Here is a 19368-nt window from a genome sequence, read left to right as displayed (position 1 = left end):
ATGCATGATACTGCAAAAATGCCTATAAGAGGGACACCAGAAGCAGCTGGTCTTGATCTTTACGCTATTAATGCGGTCACTCTTCTCCCGCAGCAGAACACTGTAATTGAGACTGGGATAGGTATACAGTGCCCCAAAGGATTTTATGGACAGGTGGCTCCGCGATCTAGCCTAGCCCTTAAGGGGGTTATTGTAATGGCTGGAGTGATCGATGCCGATTATCAGGGCACGATAAAAGTAGTATTGCATAATTTGTCTGACCAACCGATCCCTTTAGAAGCTGGGGACCGTATTGCTCAAGTCTTGATAAAACCTGTACACATGGGACCATTAGAGCAAATCCAAAAGCCGACACAAATTACCTTCAAAGGAGAAGGTGGATTTGGTTCTACAGACAAACCAGGAGCTAAGGTGTGGATAGAACAATCCGAGGGACCTCCGGTTCCCGCCGAGGTTATAGCACAAGGACATGACAACACAGTAACTATAATGAAACCAGGAGAGGAGAAATGGGTGAACGTCCCTGCTAACAAATGTTATTTACGGGAATCCTAACCTGTCATGTGCAGTTTTTTTTTGTTACACAGAATCATGAAGCAACTATTACCACTGCTGCTGTGCTGCTTGGAATTCCTGAGTGCTCAGGCCTGGACCCCCGGTGAGGAGGCAGTTATGGGATCAGGGTTGTGGGGCACTTGGCCCACGAGGGACGAACAACGAGAACAGGATAATTTCACCTGTCCTGCCAAACAGACCTGCGATCCCGTACTGTATGTGCGACCCGGAAGAAACTGCGAAGTTTATTGCATAATGGACAGGATTAAGTCAAAGTGTAATATTACCAGGATGAAGGACCGGTCCGACCCATATCAATGTTATTGTGAAAAACCGGTCGTAGAGCGTAAGGGAAAGTTGAACGTAAGTATAACATCCAATGTAACCCTCTGTATAGGATGGCTGTCAAACCGAACATGTACAGAGACCAAATGGAATGAATCTTTCCGTCATAAAACAAGTGATCATAGACCATTAGAGATTTTAAACGCCACTATAATCAAAGGGGGAGGCGCATATGGAGTGCGAATACCTTGGGTGTCAGAACCCAAAACGTTTATGGCTCACATAGTGCCCATACTTCACACCTGTGAATTGGTGGGGGACGCTTTACGTCATACCCTAGTGAAATGGCAGATGGTATTCCCACCTTTGCCAAAATGTCGAACGAAACGCGCCTGGTATGATGCCATACTGGGTATAACAGGAACTGGTATAGGACTGATAAATTCGATTGACGTTGAAACTGTCTCCAGTAAACTAGTGAGCATAGGACGACATGTGAATGACATGACTACACTCACGGCTGCTTGGATGCCACAGGGTTTGAAGTCACAAAAGCATCAAGCACAATGGGATATGTTGGCTGCCAAACTGTTCTTAAATATGGCCAATGGTTCAGATGCCAAATGGACAAATCTATCTCAATGGGCAAACTGGACTGAATGTAACATACAGGAAGTATACGTAAAACTACAGTTACACAATATGCAACGATTACTGACTACGGGTAATTACCATGAATGGAGGAAAATATGGAACATTTCGACTGCATTATGGATAACCTTACATGCAGACAAAACGATGTGCAATGATATTCTTTGTTCTGGTATATGGGAACAATATAATGTATCTAATTATGATCGCATGTGTCAATATCATACTGTACCAATTATTGCAAAAGGGGCATTTTGGATTTTGCAATTACGAGGAACGTGGTTAAATATTGATACCTATCATACATATGATATATCTGATTGCTATGTGACAGACCGAGGTCGTATTTGTTCATTACGAACAGGATATGATAATTTGTGCCTACAAGGACAAGGCGTGTGTAAATGGACACACCAGGACCCGAAAGACACTTTGTTTGAAGTAGGGCCTCATACACTGTGTGTGGCCACCATGAACCCGCATCCGCAATTACCCTATTATCCCTATTCGGGTTGTGTAAAAAAAGTTTATATTTGGTCATGGCATAATCGGACTTACTTCCTAACCAATTATTCCACGACGGATGCAATGACCTCTATACAGTGGGATGTGCTTCATTCAGATTATTCCATTTCTTTAGAAAATCAACAGCAAATTTTAAATCAATCCAAACAGTTGGAGCAGATGGCCAAAACACATTATCATAACGTTACCAAATTAATTATTCAAACCGCAATAGCAGGACAAAAATTGAAGCACCTTAGTAAAATTATTGAAGAAGATTCTGCCCACTCATGGTGGTCTTTATTTGAAGGATGGTCGTCACAGGCACAACAAATGTGGAATATATTAATACATCCTATCGTTATAGTATTAGTATTCATTATTATCTTAACTATTAGTAATATATGTATTTGTCGTTATTTACAAAAATTAACGCAACGAGCAGTGTATGATGCATTGCTTCGCTGACCAAGGGCCGAATGTAATAGAAGTAATCAATGTCTGGTCCGCGAAACAATGCTTCCTAAATCACAGAATGTTAACAGGGCACTCAATGCAATCCAAAAACACATTAAAGACTCTTCAACTTACAAAGCCCTATTTGCGTATGTATCAGACTACATACATAAGCAAACAAGGTGATAAAAGCCCTATTTGCGTACATAAACAAAGGTATACGTGCCAAACTGCACAAGCAAGTAAATAAAGGTGATGCACAGTAACTCACGTAGTCGCGTGAAGTACTCGGGAACAGCGTGTGAACACTCTCAGGACTGTCATTGATTGGATATCGGAGCAGAGGAATGAGCCTGATCAACTCATTCCTCAGCCTTTAAAAAAGGGGGATTCCCATTGTCTCGGTGGACGCTCAACCGTGGGATAAGCGCGCATCGCCCGGTCGTTATCGGGACAACGTGTTGGTCCTTCACCGAGACTGAAACGGGCTCCCCAGTCGTTGGAAGGATGAAGGCACAGTCCTGATGGTAAATATACGTAACTGTTCTTCTGTAAACTGCAATTGTAGCTGTTCTTCTTTTTGAGTGCTGAAAACTGTGTGTATAATGTAATTGTATACCATAGATAAATAAGGATAGATAAGTAAAGATAAATAAAGGTACGAAGTGTGAACCTAATCTTGTTGTATACCGAATCATTCTCTCACTCTCTTGAGTCTCCTGCAAAATTATAACTTTCGTACCATAACACCCTCCTACTACTCCACCACCCACTCCGACTCCGTCTCCAGCAGTATTGCCATGTTCCATGGTTTTTAAGGGACCGCAAAACGGGATTGTACTTTTAAACGGGGAAATTTTGCAGGATAATGTGAAACATGAGATTGTACCTCTTCTGATCAATATTTCCACAATTCAAATGTGGGAATACTGTTCAGAATAATCTAAATGTTTTATTCAGTGAAATTGTTGTGAGACAGGCTGCTGAGACCGTGGGCACCTCTAGAGTTCAGGGACAGAGGAGAAAAAGAAGAACAGTTAGTGACGTGCTCACAAGGGGTAACCACAGGAACCTCCTTCATCAATTCATTGGATATATTCAGGGGTTAAAGGTGGAACAACTTAAATCAGTCACGAGTGACCCCCTAAAACAATCAGAAAAAACACAAGACACACAAGCAGCTTTGGAGGCAGTGGGTATGGATATCCAGTTAGATGCAATAACAGTGCTGGAGACCCATGCTTGCACCATTAACCACCTGATACACAGAGAGAGGGAGGACACTGCACGATTACCACAGGAGCAGCTTTGTCATGTATACGTCCTATGGATGGTGGGACAGATGGGGCACAATCTCAGCCAGATCCAAAGGGGGGAAGTATCCGATTGGATTGACAGCTCCCACCAGGCACAGATAGCCAGACGGATGGGGGCGTTGAAAAAATGGACCCTAAACACCACCAGGGTACACCCAGATTCCCGCACTGTGGGATGAGTGAGGTTTCTGGGGTGGGGATGGTTCTGATGATCCCAATGGTCCTCGATATTGATCCAGCCCCTAGGCATTTTGCCCATACAGGGTAAGCGGGCTGGGGAAAATACTGTGCCTCCACCATTGTGACCTCCTAACATTATAATGTGTCTCATCTGCCCCACCATCCATAGGACTTATACATGATCCCCCCAACCCAACTTTTGTTTCACATCCCTTCGGCCCATCACTATAGGTCTAGCTAGGATCATTCAACTTAGGCGCTGAACCATAGAGGCTACCAATGTCACAGACACCCTCCACGATACCTTATGGAACTATAAAGAACCAGAACTGACCCCAATCCCACTTGGGGACTGAATGTTGATGTTCATCCCTGGATTCGAATCACTTCACACATTGTAGTAGGCTTACAAATACGACTAGTCCTTGCAGGGAGCATTATCACTTGTCCTGCAAGAAATACCGGCGACACAGAATAATGAGGACCGCTGCTAAAGCCTTATGGGACGTGACTCAACGTGGTGGGCAGGGTAATTCGGACCAATTCAATTTGATATAAGTGAGCATTTTTCTGAAATCATGTGACTGCAGCACAATCTGGCAGGGAATACTGAGTGATCCAAAACTTTTTAATATAGTCCATAAAATTTTGGTTTCAGAGACTGAATGAGTCAGCCCCTAAATAAAAAGGTGGGGATTGTTGGAGGGAGATTTAAAGAATAGGTTTAGAGGGAATAATATCATTAGTTTAGGTGCCTGTATAACAATTTATTTTCGTAGGTACCAGTGTAGCAATTTATATTGGTAGGGATAGATAGTGCATAATAAATGTGTATGAATTTATTGTTATATGATCACAAAAGGCATGCAGATCAGCTCCACCATGTTAACAGAAGTTCAGAATATTAAAATGACACAGAATGGATACTAGCTGTGTTAGCCACATTCCTGAACACAATTAACTGACTTAATCACAAGCTTGTGTACAACAGACCACAGATACTGGTGGCTGGTACCAGTCTATCGTTCAAGGTCTCGGATGAAAACCAGACACATAAGATTAGGGAGGGCATTCATAGAAAATGATCAGGAGGCCATTGGACAAGGAGTATTGTAAACTCAAGGACTCCAGATAGGAGAAAGGAACATAATATTAATGAGTCATGTCCATGAGGCCACAAGCTGATCATGTATAAACCCACCTTACATAATGCCTTTTTCATTGGATATTGACTAATGTATTAGTCTGTAATCAATATTATTGGATAAGATCGAGCTGTGATGGGCTGTGTGGATGTTTGGAATAAGAATGAATGTTTTTCCTTTGTTGGTCAGAGACGGACACTGGGCTTTAATAGAAGCTATTTCCCCACCAGCGAAAATAAACCGTTTGATGTGAGGACCAACCCTGAGTGTTGAGTGATTTCTTTGGGATTCTCTCCCACTAACAGGGCTTCATTGGGATGATTGGATGCCATGGTCATGTGAGGGAGAAGCTGGGCTGTCACAGAATATTCAACCTGAGATGGTACTTTTGAGTAAAGAGACAGCAAAGTGTCCCTTTTTTTCCCCTCTTTGAAATCTGGAGACTAGACGCTGCCAGAGACTAAGTTTGCCTATCTGAGGTTTTGCTGTTTAAGTATATATCCTTCTGTGAAAACTGCTGTCAGGATCTCTGTCCAGAAGTGTTAAAAGGATGAAAATCTAATATCACATGAGCATATGTGTTTTAATGCTAACTATCTCTGAAGGAGGGTGGGTGTATGTCTATGGAGTATTGCTTTTAAATTGGAACAACAGAGGGAGCTAGCTGTTAAGAAATACACTGTGTCATGTTTACGTCTTGTAATTGGTAAAAGTTAGGCTAATTCTTTTTGATATATTCTACTGGGTGGCATGGTGACAGTGGTTACCATTACTGCCTCCCAGCGCCAGGGACCCAAGTTCAATTCTGGCCTTGGGTGACTGTGTGGAATTTGCAAGTTCTCCCCATGTCTGTGTGGGTTTCCTCCAGGTGCTCCGGTTTCCTCCCACAATCCAAAAATATGCAGGATAGGTGTATCGGCCACACTAAATTGCCCCTTAGTGTCAGGGAGATGAGCAGGGTAAATATGTGAGGTTACCGGGATAGGGCCTGGGTGTGACTGGTATTCTCACATGCTCAATGGGCTGAATGGCCTCTTTTTGCACTGTAAGATTCTTCAATTCTAAACCATGAGACATATTAAGGATTTGGAGGCTTTGGGGAGGATACAGAAAAGATTTCCCAGGATATTGCCTGATATGGAGGGCATCAGCTATGAGGAGAGGTTGGAGAAACTTGGTTTGTTCTCACTGGAACGACAGAGGTTGAGGGGCGACCTGATAGAAATCTACAAGATTATGAGAGGTACGGACAGGATGGATAGTCAGAAGCTTTTTCCCAGGGTGGAAGAGTCAATTACTAGGGGGCACAGGTTTAAGGTGTGAGGGGCAGGTTTAAAGGAGATTGAAAGGAGGCAAGATTTTTACACGGAGAGTGATGAGTGCTGGAACTCATTACAGGGGAGGTAGTGGAAGCAGATAAGGTCGTGACTTTTAAGGGACATATTGACAAATACAGGAATAGGATGGGAATAGAGGGATATGGTCCCCGGAAGGGTAGGGGGTTTTAGTTCAGTCGGGCAGCATGGTGGGTACAGGCTTGGAGGGCCGAAGGGCCTGTTCCTGTGCTGTAATTTTCTTTGTTCTACATAAGAACATAAGAAATAGGAGCAGGAGTAGGCCATCTAGCCCTTCGAGCCTGCCCCACCATTCAATAAGATCATGGCTGATCTGTCGTGGCTCAGTTCCACTTTCCCGCCCTCTCCCCATAACCCTTAATCCCCTCTCTTATCAAAAACCCATCAACCCGCGTCTTAAAAATATTTAGCGAGGCAGCCTCCACCACTTCAACGGGCAGAGAATTCCAGAGATTCACCACCCTTTGAGTGAAGAAGTTCCTTCTCAACTCCGTTCTAAACCGCCCCCCCTTTATCTTGAGGCTGTGCCCCCTAGTCCTACTGTCTTTTTTGAGCGGGAAGAGTCTCTCCACCTCTATCCTATCCACCCCATTCATCATCTTATACGTCTCAATGAGATCTCCCCTCATTCTTCTAAACTCTAACGAGTACAAGCCTAGTTTATTCAGCCTCTCCTCATAGCTCAACCCCCTCAACTCCGGTATCAGCCTAGTAAACCTCCTCTGCACTCCCTCCAAGGCCAAAATATCCTTGCGCAGGTGCGGCGCCCAAAACTGCACACAGTACTCCAGCTGCGGCCTCACCAATGCCCTATACAGCTGCAGCAAGACCTCCCTATTTTATATTCAATCCCCCTCGCTATGAAGGCCAGCATCCCATTCGCCTTCCTGACCACCTGTTGCACCTGCAAGCTGGGTTTTTGCGACTCATGCACAAGGACCCCGAGGTCCCTCTGCACCGTCGCCTGCTGCAGTTTTTCGCCACGTAAGTAATAGTCCTTCCTACCATTATTCCTACCAAAGTGGACCACCTCACACTTGCCAACATTAAATTCCATTTGCCATTTCCTGGCCCATTCGCCCAGCCTATCTAGATCCTTCTGCAGACTCGCCACACCCTCCGCACAATTTGCCTTTCCCCCAATCTTGGTGTCATCAGCAAATTTCGACACCCTACACTCGGTTCCCTCCTCCAGATCATCTATATAAATGGTAAATAGCTGAGGCCCCAGCACCGACCCCTGGGGCACTCCACTAGTCACCAACTGCCAATCCGAATAGCACCCATTGACCCCCACTCTCTGCCTCCTATTTGACAGCCAATCCTCTATCCACGCTAACACCCTACCCCCAACTCCATGTCCCCTGACCTTCTGCAATAACCTCTTGTGAGGTACCTTGTCAAATGCCTTCTGAAAATCCAGAAAGACCACATCCACCGGCTCTCCTCTATCCACTGCCCTAGACACATCCTCATAGAACTCCAGTAAATTTGTCAGACACGACTTCCCTTTAATGAAACCGTGTTGCGTCCGCCCTATCAAGCAATTCCCTTCAAGATGCCTCGCAATTTCCTCCTTAATGACGGAGTCTAACATTTTACCTACCACAGACGTTAAACTAACCGGCCTATAATTCCCTGCCTTTTGCCTGGCACCCTTCTTAAACAACGGCGTAACATTAGCCGTTTTCCAATCTTCCGGCACTTCCCTGGAATCCAGCGACGTTTGGAAAATAACCACCAAGGCATCCACTATCACCTCCGCCATTTCTTTCAGAACCCTCGGATGCATTCCATCCGGTCCTGAGGACTTGTCCACAATCAGCCCCTCCAGTCTGTCAAGCACCACCTCTCTAGTAACAGTAATGTCATTAAGACCCTCCAGTCCTACCACGTTTCCATCACTAACACCCGGCAAATTATTCACGTCCTCCTCCGTGAAGACAGAAACAAAAAAGTTATTCAATACCTTAGCCATATCCCCATCCCCTACCACTAGGTCCCCTTTCTCATCCTCTAAAGGACCAACATTCACCCTAGCCAGCCTCTTCCTTTTTATATATTTATAAAAACTCTTGCTATCCTTTTTTATATTAAGCGCTAGCCCAGCTTCATAGCTTCTCCTACCCTCCTTTATCAACTTCTTTCTCAATCTTTGTTGACATTTAAACCTTTCCCAATCCTCTTCTCGCCCACTGCTCTTAGCTACTCTGAATTCCTCCGCTTTTAATTTAACACTTTCCTTCACCTCCTTCGTTATCCACGGCTTATTACCTCTCCTCCTACGGTCCTTTTTGACCATCGGAATAAATTTCTGCTGAGCACCAAGAAAGATCTCCTTAAAGATCCTCCACTGCTCCTCAGCAGACCTACCTTCCAACGCGCTCTCCCAGTCCACATTCGCCAATTCTTCTCTCATCCTACCGTACTCCCCTCTATTCAAACAAAGGACGCGTGTCCGGGAACCCACTTTCTCCTCCTCCATCAGCAACAGAAACTCCACCATACAATGATCACTCTCTCCAAGAGGATCCTTCACCACAAGGTCCCTAATTCTACCCGCCTCATTACATAGCACCAGATCCAAGATAGCTCGCTCCCTTGTCGGCTCCAACACACACTGTTCAAGGAAACTATCCCGGCAGCATTCCAAGAACTCCTCCTCGAGCCCACCTTGTCCAACATGGGTCGACCAATCAATATGCAGATTGAAATCCCCCATAACTACGGCCGTCCCATTCCTGCACGCCGCATTTATTTGCGCGTTAACAGCCCGCCCCACTTCTTTGATTCTGACTGTGTTTCTAACAATTTTAAATGCTGAGTTATTGCCACAATTATCTCTTTCATCCTTACGCCATCAGGTATTGTCAACTGCAACGTTTTTGCCAATTCCAGGAGCTTTATTTTATTCACCTTTTGCAAACCACCCTACATGACCTCTTCTAACCCAAGGGAGCCTAAGGAGCCTTGGTGAGCTGCTGCACTACATCTTGTAGATTGTTCACATGTAGATTGACACATGGAATTATGACATTGCAGACATTAGTGAAACTTGGCTACAGGAGGGGCAGGATTGGCAGCTCAATGTTCCAGGGTTCCGATGTTCCAGGCATGATAGAGGCAGAAGGATGAAGGATTGCGGGGTGGGGGGTAGCATTGCCCCCCAGGCAAAATGTTACAGCTGTGCTCAGGTAGACGGATTAGAGGGCTTGTCTACAGAGGCCACGTGGGTGGAGCTGAGAAACAGGAAAGGTATGACCACATTAATGGGGTTGTATGATACACTACCCAATAGTCAGCGAGAATTGGAGGAGCAAATCTGCAGAGAGATAGCAGCCAACTGCAGGAAACATAAAGCTGTGATAGTAGGGGATTTTAATTTTCCACATATAGATTGGGACTCCTATACTGTTAAAGGTCTAGGTGGGGTGGAGTTTGTAAAATGTGTTCAGGAAAATTTTCTAAATATATAGAGGTACCAACTAGAGAGGATGCAATATTAGATCTCCTGCTAGGAAATGAGTTAGGACAAGTGACAGAAGTGTGTGTAGGGAAACACTTTGGTTCCAGTGATCATAACACTATTAGTTTCAACTTGATCATGGACAAAGATAGATCTGGTCCTCGGGTTGAAGTTTTGAACTGAAAAAAGGCCAAATCTGAATAAATGAGAAACAATCTAAAAAGCGTGGATTGGGACCGGTTGTTCTCTGGCAAGGATGTGATTGGTAAGTGGGAGGCCTTCAAAGGAGAAATTTTGAGAGTGCAGAGTTTGTATGTTCCTGTCAGGATTAAAATCAAAGTGAATAAGAATAAGGAACCTTGGTTCTCGAGGGATATTGCAACTCTGATGAAGAAGAGAGAGATGTAGGACATGTATAGGCAACAGGGAACAAATAAGATGCTTGAGGAGTATTAAAAAGTACAAGAAACTACTTAGAAGGAAATGAGGAGGGCTAAAAGAAGACATGAGGTTGTTTTGGCAGTCAAGGTGAAGGATAATCCTAAGTGCTTCTCCAGGTATATTAAGAGCAAAAGGATAGTAAGGGATAAAATTGGTCCTCTTGAAGATCAGAGTGGTCGGCTACATATGGAACCAAAACAAATGGGGAGATACTAAATGGGTTTTTTGCATCCATATTTGCAAAGGAAACTGGCATGCAGTCTATGGAAATAAGGCCAGAAGTAGGGAGGTCATGAAACCTATATAGATTAAAGGGGAAGAGGTGCTGGCTGTCTTGAGGCAATTCAGAGTAGATAAATCCCCAGGACCGGACAGGGTATTCCCTTGAAGGAGACTAGTGTTGAAATTGCAGGGCCCCTGGCAGATATGTTTAAAATGTCAGTATCCACGGGTGAGGTTCCGGATGATTGGAGGGTGGCTCATGTTGTTCCATGATTTAAAAAAATGCTCAAGAAGTAATCTGGGAAATTCTAGTCAGTAGCAGGTAAATTACTGGAAGGAGTATTAAGAGATTGGATCTACAAATATTTGGATGGACAGGGACTTATTAGGGAGAGTCAACATGGCTTTGTGTGTGGTAGGTCATATTTAACTAATCCATGAGAGTTTTTTGAGGAGGTTACCAGGAAAGTGGATGAAGGGAAGGCAGTGGATGTTGTCTGATGGGCTTCAGTAAGGCCTTTGACAAGATCCTGCATGGGAGGTTAGTTAGGAAGGTTCAGTCGCTAGGTATACATGGAGAGGTAGTAAATTGGATTAGACACTGGCTCAATGGAAGAAGCCAGAGAGTGGTTGTGGAGGATTGCTTCTCTGAGTGGAGGCCTGTGACTAGTGGTGTGCGATCCCATAACAGATCCTACACACCCGAGTACCTCCGTGGAATATCGGATGGACTCGCTGAGGTCTGCTGGTATCTTCCTTCTGGGAAAAGAAACCTGGACATATTCCCTGAGGCTGTTGCATTCATTAACCTCCGAGGCAGTGCTGAAATATACCACAGCAACACTCACTTTCTTGCTCAAGTCTCTGCTGCCCTCTTTATTTTCATTGATGTAATTGGTGAGACAGAAAGAAAGTTCCTCGCTTCTCTCACACAGTCACCAGCAATGTTCTTTCTCATAATTAACTCCAATAGCAGTCAGCAAAAAATAACACCAGGACAGACAAAGAAACTATTCGAAGATCTAAGGCTAAAATCTACACAATGCATTGTTCGGACAAATATGAATGATGCAAAACTTGTAGAAAATATTTGTTCCAGAATAAAACAAATGATTCAAACTCATAAAGGAGAGCAGAGCTTCCTGAACCTGGAGCAAATGGCTAAGATTGCGAGGAATAGTGGGATTGAGGTCGATGAAGATGATCCTAAAATACAACAAGGCCAACAACAGGCTTCTAGTATATTGAGACAACTTAACTTTGGACCCATTAATGAATACAAAAGGAGAGTTTTACCTTTCCATGGGAAGCCTTGGCAAGATTGGTCTCAAGCTGAGAAGGAGAGGTCCCGCATGAAACTCCGTGGGGATAAGAGCACAGAAGAATATAAATATGAATTGGACCAAAAGAAGAAAATAATTCGAGAAGCTCAGCGCAAGCAGCGTCTATCGGAGGAGCTGAGGAAATTCATTACGGTGCTAACATCAACTTGTGGAGAAGAGAGAGCTTTATTTCTACAGTGGTTGAAGTTGAATCTGGACAATAAATCAAGAGAATTAATGTCAAAGTTACGTGTTCGTTATAAAAAGCTAAACAAAGATTCAAAGCAGAATGTGAGTGAACTGAAGGATTTGGATCAGAAGATGTCTGATAGTTCCCTTGGACTCGAGCACTTCATGAGGGAACTTGGCCAGGTTTATGAGATTTCAGTGACAACAGATAGCGGCAAAGCAAAAAGAGCGGCAGACCCGAACATCTTGAGGTTACCGGATGTTGCGGCTGAACTATTGCTGGACGGGTTCCCATTGGAACTTGTTGATGGAGATGTTTCCAATATTCCTATTCAATGGGTCACTGCAGTCATGAATGAAGTGACGAAGAAGGTGGGAAATGCTTCCCGTGTGTTTGTGGTAACAGTGATTGGTGTCCAAAGTACAGGGAAGTCCACGCTCCTAAATACAATGTTTGGTTTGCAGTTTGCTGTGAGTAGTGGCAGGTGTACACGAGGAGCCTTCATGCAGTTTATCCAAGTTACAGGGAGCCTGGCAACAGATCTGGGCTGTGACTTTGTCCTGGTAATTGACACTGAGGGGCTGAAAGCTCCAGAACTCGCAACTCTTACAGACAGTTACGAGCACGATAATGAACTGGCAACATTTGTAATCGGGTTAAGCAATTTAACTTTAGTAAATATGGGAATGGAAAATCCCACAGAGATGAAAGACGTTTTGCAGATTGTCGTCCATTCCTTAATTCGTATGAAACAAACAGGAAAAGGGCCAATCTGTCAGTTTGTCCACCAGAATGTTGGAGATGTGTGTGCACATGATCAGAATCTGAGGAGTCGTCAGAAACTGCTGGAACAATTGGATCAAATGACAAAAGCTGCAGCAAAACTGGAGAAGTTAGACCAAATAAAATTCTCCGATGTGATGGACTATGATCCTGATAAGAGCAACTGGTACATCCCTGGTCTGTGGCACGGCACCCCCCCCGATGGCTGCAGTCAATTCTGGATACTGTGAACATGTCTTTGAACTGAAGAAGCGTCTACTTCGTTGTTTATCAGAACGTGGCCGATCTGACAGAGCTTTAACAATTCCAGACTTTATCAAATGGATGACTGGGTTTTGGGATCAGGTGAAAAATGAGAATTTCATTTTTAGTTTTCAGAATAGTCTGGTTGCTGAGGCTTATAACCAGCTCTCCACAAAGTACAAAGACTGGGAATGGGAACTCCGCCAATTTGCACATTCATGGGCAACTGAAGCTGAGAACAGAATGAACAATGAAAAAGGTAATCTAAAACAACTGCTCCCAAAACTGGAATTAGAGATCAGGAAAGAGGTTGACACGAGAAAGCATAGCACCCTTGATAAACTAACAGCACACTTTGAAAGTGGTGCTGATAATGTACAGCTGATGGAGAAATATAAGGAGCAATTTAAACTAAGCATTTCCACAGTGTGTAGCCAGCTTCAGGACAATTTAATACAGAAATGTAAGGATACTCTCAACAGACTCATGGGATTACAGGAAGTGGATGCTATTTGGAATGAATGTATCAAGCAAATTGAAAAACAAGTCAAGAACCTTTTACAACGATGCAAAGAAGTTCAGCTGGAGTTAGGTGATGAGGAACTGAAAACTGCATTTGAACACACGTGGCGTGATACACTCTCCAAACTGAACTATCAGCCGTGCGCAGAGAAAAACATTGAAGTGGAAATTGAAAATCTTCTGAGAGACGACACAAAAACACAAGGGAGAGTGATTAATAACAAACTGGAAAGTGAACCCCTCTCTCAGCTCGGGGCCCAGAGCTTTCAGATTGATGAGAAACACATCGATTTATTTATGACGACCAAGTTTATGAAATTTGCAACATCTGTCCAACAATCAGATCTTGAACGGGCGGGACTAATATCAAAGTCACTCGAGACTGAATGCAGGCAGCATATTGATAAAATTACAAAAGTGGACATGGATTATGATAATAAATATTGCATTGAATTTTTGGACTATATGGAGGAAAAAATCAACAAGATTTCAGATTCAATGTTTAAAATGAGTGAGATTTTCAGGGCAGAGTTTAAACTTCATATGTGTGGTTATGCAGCACGAAGGTTCAGGGCCATGCAGACCAGGTTTATCAATAAACACGATCCACGGAAGAGGCTGGAAAGCAAAAAAGATCAATACTTTGACCTTTTCATGGATAATTACAAAGAACAGGATCAGAATCAAAAACAAGCGGAACGATTTGCAAGGTCTTGTTTCATGCCAGCTGTCAGAGATGCCATACTGGAAGAACTCAGCATGAAAATTGTAGACGATATGAGAAAAACAGACCCTGAGGGAAAGTACAAGCTTCGCAATAACTTCATTGTGGAACTTCTGGTGCATTTAAAACAAAAGAACAGCTTTGAAGATTATTACAGATATATCTCTGACTTTGAGAATTTTGCAAAGAACTGGCTCCATGATCGAGTTATTGCACATTGCAAAGAACGAGTTAACAGAAAGATGAGGTTTACACATCTCGCAAAAGAAATTCTCACAGAGATCAGTAATCATACCAAAGAGGTTGTTAAAGATGCAGTGTCCCAAAATATTTCTGGAAATGTTCAGCGTTTCCTTGATTTGTTTGTTGAACAGTTAAAGAGAAGAATCACAATGTCCAAAGATGAGATGAACCTCGTTCTATTCCAGAGTGACAGCAATGCCAACAGATTTGCAGAAGCAGTTCTACCATTCATTGCAGAGGTTGAGAAGATTCTCCTCAATGAGATAACAGGCTGGGATGTTAAAGCGAAGATTGAAACATTATCTGTAAAACCAAATGAGGAACTATTTAAAGGGTTATTCAGCTGCACACGGAAATGTCCTTTCTGTCGTGTTTTTTGTGAATCAGAGACCATTGAGCACACGGAGCATTTCAGTCAACAGCACAGACCAGATGGACTCAATGGTTATCGATGGGAAGAAAGTAAGTTTCTTTCAGTGGATATTTGTACAGCTGCAGTAGCGAGCAATTCAAGATTCAAAAATAAAGACACAAATTATGAGTGGGTACCCTACAAAGATTACAAGGAAGTCAATGATTACTACAAATCCTGGATCATTCAACGGGATCAAACTGCAGAGGCAACATCCTATTGGAAAAAAGTTTTCTACATGTTCAATAAGGATTTTGCTAATAGATATGGAGCAAATCCTGCAGAGATTGGTGCTGTATGGGACATTGAGTGGGAGAAAGTGAAGGAAGATTTGAACAAAACGTATTACACAAACATTCAGTCTCTATAAGGTCCTTTTCAATGACATCTAATTGGACAGCCTTCAATTCATTGCAAATTATAGAGTGTGTGTGGAAACCAGGGTAAGATTTCATTACAGCAAAAATTCAAATATCATTATCCTAAATTAAAGATTAGAAGAAATGTTTTCAACTAAAGAATAATTAAATTGAGGAATACTCTCGGGAAGAAAGGGAGGGGACATTGTAAACTGGTTCAAGAAAGAGTCAGGTATGTTTCTGATGAGAGGTCAGGGATGTGGTGAGAGGGATTGAGGAATTAGTGTAGGATCTATAATATTCAATGTCTAAGGATGTATTCATATAATGTATAATGAAGTCAGCCCATTAGAACATCAGATAAAAGAATATGCAGGTAGTCACACACTGAGTTCCTGAGCCAATGATCAGAACTTTATTGTAGGCGTGTTGCTTGCTTGTAGTCCAGAACAGAGAGGGAAAATCTCCCAAATACTTCTGATGCACAATCATGTGACCCACTACACAGGGATGCATTGATTTACAATACGTAACAGAAGTCTCACCAATATTCAACCCATGGCCTAACAACTGATCCACCAATATTCCCACAGTGTCATGTGGGCCAGGCTCTCAGATACCACAGGAATCAGAGTAGTTAGTTTTAGATAAAGAACCAGTTCCTTTAGCCTTCTCCTTTGCTGTAATGTTGAGGATTTAATCAGTTGTGCCAATTCTTTCTGTGATTTCTCATGTCATGGGAATGGTGTCCAGAGTTAAAGGCAGGATCAGTAAAAAGTAAACTACCCGAGAAAGCACAATAGAGGAAACAGGGAAATGTGGGTCAGAGAGGATTCAGCACAAATCAGTGGAAAGTTTTTGAGGTTGATGAAATCATTTAACACAATTCCAAACCTTTTCCATAGTTTTATCGTAGGATAGTGGATAAATTCCAGAGATAGTAGTTTATTGAGGATTACAATTCTAAAGAACTGGATCAATGTCTGTGCTTTTTCATTGTCCCCCTTTTGTTTTTCTAATTTTTTTTTGTGAAGTTTCCTCTTGCACCTCCTGTATTCCCTTTGGACTTTTGAAAAGCCTTTCTCTTCCTCATCCAGTCCTGAGTTCTCCTAGACATCCTGGGTTCCTGAACTTATAAAGAAGAACAAAGAAAAGAACAACCCAGCACGGGAAACAGGCCCTTCGGCCCAACGAGCCCGCGCCGCCGCATCGCCCTACACCTATTCTACCCTGCATGTCTACGAATGGGACCCTACTCAGTCAGATTCAGGGAAGAAATAGTGTCAATTTGGTGGAAACCAATTAGCCTAAGAGCACATCTTTGGGGTGTGGGAGGAAACCGGAGCGCCCAGAGGAAACCCACGCAACCACAGGGAGAATGCGCAAACTCCCACAGACACAGGCCCAAATCCATGTATCTGCACAGCTAGCAGTGCTAGTCACTGAGCTGTTGTGGAGCTCGTCTATCGGTCCAGGATCAAGCACACACACCGACATGAAGTACTAGGCCACTCCTGGACTTCCAAGAGCAGCCCACGCACGACCCGCCGTGTGTATGCCCCTCGCTTGACACGAGGTGGACCTCCACCTGTGGAATAAAGACAAAAAATATTAATCATACAGCCTGCCCTTCCAGTGTCTCCCGAGGTTTAACCCTATTTAATAGCCCCTACCATATCCCTCCATTCTCGTTTCACTCATGTGCCTATCTAACTGCATCTTAAACGAGTCCAACGTTCCTGCCTCCACCACCCTACTCGGTAGCGCATTCCAGACCCCCACAACTCTCTGCGTAAAGAACCTTCCTCTTACCTCCAAGTTATACCTCCCCCCCCTCACCCTTAAGTGATGACCTCTTGTGTTCGTACCCAGTCTAGGGAGCAGTCTCTCACTATTAACTCTATCTATTCCCTTCAGTATCTTATATACCTCTATCATGTCCCCTCTCAATCTCCGTCTTTCCAAGGAGAATAGCCCCAGTCTCTTCAGTCTCTCCTCGTAACCCAGTCCCCCCATGCCAGGCAACATCCTGGTAAACCTCCTCTGCACCCTTTCCAGAGACTCCACGTCCTTCCGGTAATAAGGTGACCAGAACTGGACGCAGTACTCCACATGCGGTCTAACCAACGTTCTGTATAACTGAAGCATTAGACGGCAGCTTTTATACTCTAAGCCCCTTCCTATAAAGGCTAACATCCCATAAGCCTTCCTAACAACGTTCTCCACTTGTGACGCAACCTTCATGGATTTGTGAACCTGCACTCCCAGGTCTCTCTGTACGTCTATACTCCTAATCGGCCTACCTTTTATCACATAGCTCCTCTCTGCATTATTCCTTCCAAAATGCATCACCTCGCATTTGTCAGGATTAAATGCCATCTGCCACCTATCTGCCCACTGCACCAACCTATCTATATCCTGTTGTATCACCTGACAATCCAGTTCTGTACCCGCCAACCCTGCCATCTTGGTGTCATCAGCAAACTTGCTGATCACACCACCTACTCCCTCTTCTAAGTCATTTATGTAGACTACAAAGAGGAGAGGTCCCAGTACCGAGCCCTGCGGCACACCACTGGTCAGTGGCCTCCAGCCCGACAAGGTACCCTCCACAACTACCCTCTGTCTCCTATTTCCCAACCAGTTCTCGATCCACCTAGCTACCTGGCCTTGTATCCCATGCGCCTTAACCTTTTCTACCAGCCTACCGTGAGGGACTTTGTCAAACGCCTTACTGAAATCCATATAGATGACATCAACGGCTCTCCCATCGTCAACCGTTTTTGTCACCTCCTCAAAGAATTCCACCAGATTCGTAAGGCAAGACCTCCCTCTAACAAAGCCATGTTGCGTATCCCTAATCAGATCGCAACGCTCCAAATGCTCATACATCCTACCCCTAAGTATTTTTTCCATTAACTTCCCTACCACCGACGTCAAACTCACCGGCCTATAATTCCCAGGGTTATCCCTACTACCTTTTTTAAACAACGGGACCACATTTGCTACCCTCCAGTCTTCTGGGACCTCACCTGTGTCCAAAGAAGAGACAAAGATGTGCTTTTACTTTTTTATTTTTTTTTATTTTTATTTTTTTTTATCACTTTTACATTTCTCCCAAGAGGGAAATGTTGGACCTGTGCTCTCCCCAGCTCTTCTCTGAATGCCCCACATTGCTCTGCTGTAGATTTTCCCACAAGAAGCTGTTCCCAGTTGACTCTGGACATATACTGCCTTATTTTAATAAAATCTGCCTTCTTTAATCCAATCTTGTCTTTTTTGGGTCATCTTTTTCCTTGGCCATAACAAATTTAAACCCCACTGTCCTGTCTTAGAGGTTTACAGCATGGAAACAGGCCCTTCGGCCCAACTTGTCCACAGTGCCCTTTTTTTAACCCTTAAGGCTTAACCCAATTGCCTGCATTTGGCCCGTATCCCTCTATACCCATTTTATCATGTAAGTATCCAAACACTTTTTAAAAGACAAAATTGTACCCGCCTCTACTACTACCTCTGGCAACTTGTTCCACACACTCACCACCTTCTGTGTGAAAAAATTGCCTGTCTGGACACTTTTGTATCTCTCCCCTCTCACATTATGCCCTCTAGTTTTAGACTCCCCTACCTTTGGGAAAAGATATTGACTATCTAGCAGATCGATGCCCCTCATTACTTTATAGACCTCTATAAGATCACCCCTCAGCCTCCTACGCTCCAGAGAAAAAAATCCCAGTCTATCCAGCCTCTCCTATAACTCAATCCATCAAGTCCTGGTGGCAATCTAGTAAATTTCTGCACTCTTTCTAGTTTAATAATATCCTTTCTATAATAAGGTGACCAGAACTGTACACAGTATTCCAAGTATGGACTTAACAATGTCTTGTACAACCTCAAGACATCCCAATTCCTGTATTCAATGTTCTGACCAAGCATGCCAAATGTCTTCTTCACCACTCTGCCCACCTGTGACTCCACTTTCAAGGAGCTATGAACC

At 43.6% G+C, this 19368-nt stretch overlaps 1 protein-coding gene across 1 annotated transcript; it reads left to right on the top strand.

Moving 5' to 3' along the window:
* Window positions 1-591: 591 nt before the first annotated feature.
* LOC145348531 (interferon-induced very large GTPase 1-like) lies at window positions 592-15385 on the top strand. The gene is given in 4 exon segments (XM_080196725.1): window positions 592-1564; window positions 4939-4978; window positions 11268-13065; window positions 13067-15385. Coding segments are annotated over 4 exon segments (5130 nt in total).
* The last annotated feature ends 3983 nt before the right edge of the window (window positions 15386-19368 follow it).

Source organism: Carcharhinus amblyrhynchos, chromosome 1 (assembly GCF_965287045.1).
Source record: "Carcharhinus amblyrhynchos chromosome 1, sCarAmb.v2.hapA, whole genome shotgun sequence".
In the NCBI taxonomy this organism is placed as follows: domain Eukaryota; kingdom Metazoa; phylum Chordata; class Chondrichthyes; order Carcharhiniformes; family Carcharhinidae; genus Carcharhinus; species Carcharhinus amblyrhynchos.
This window is presented reverse-complemented; position numbering and strand designations above follow the sequence as displayed.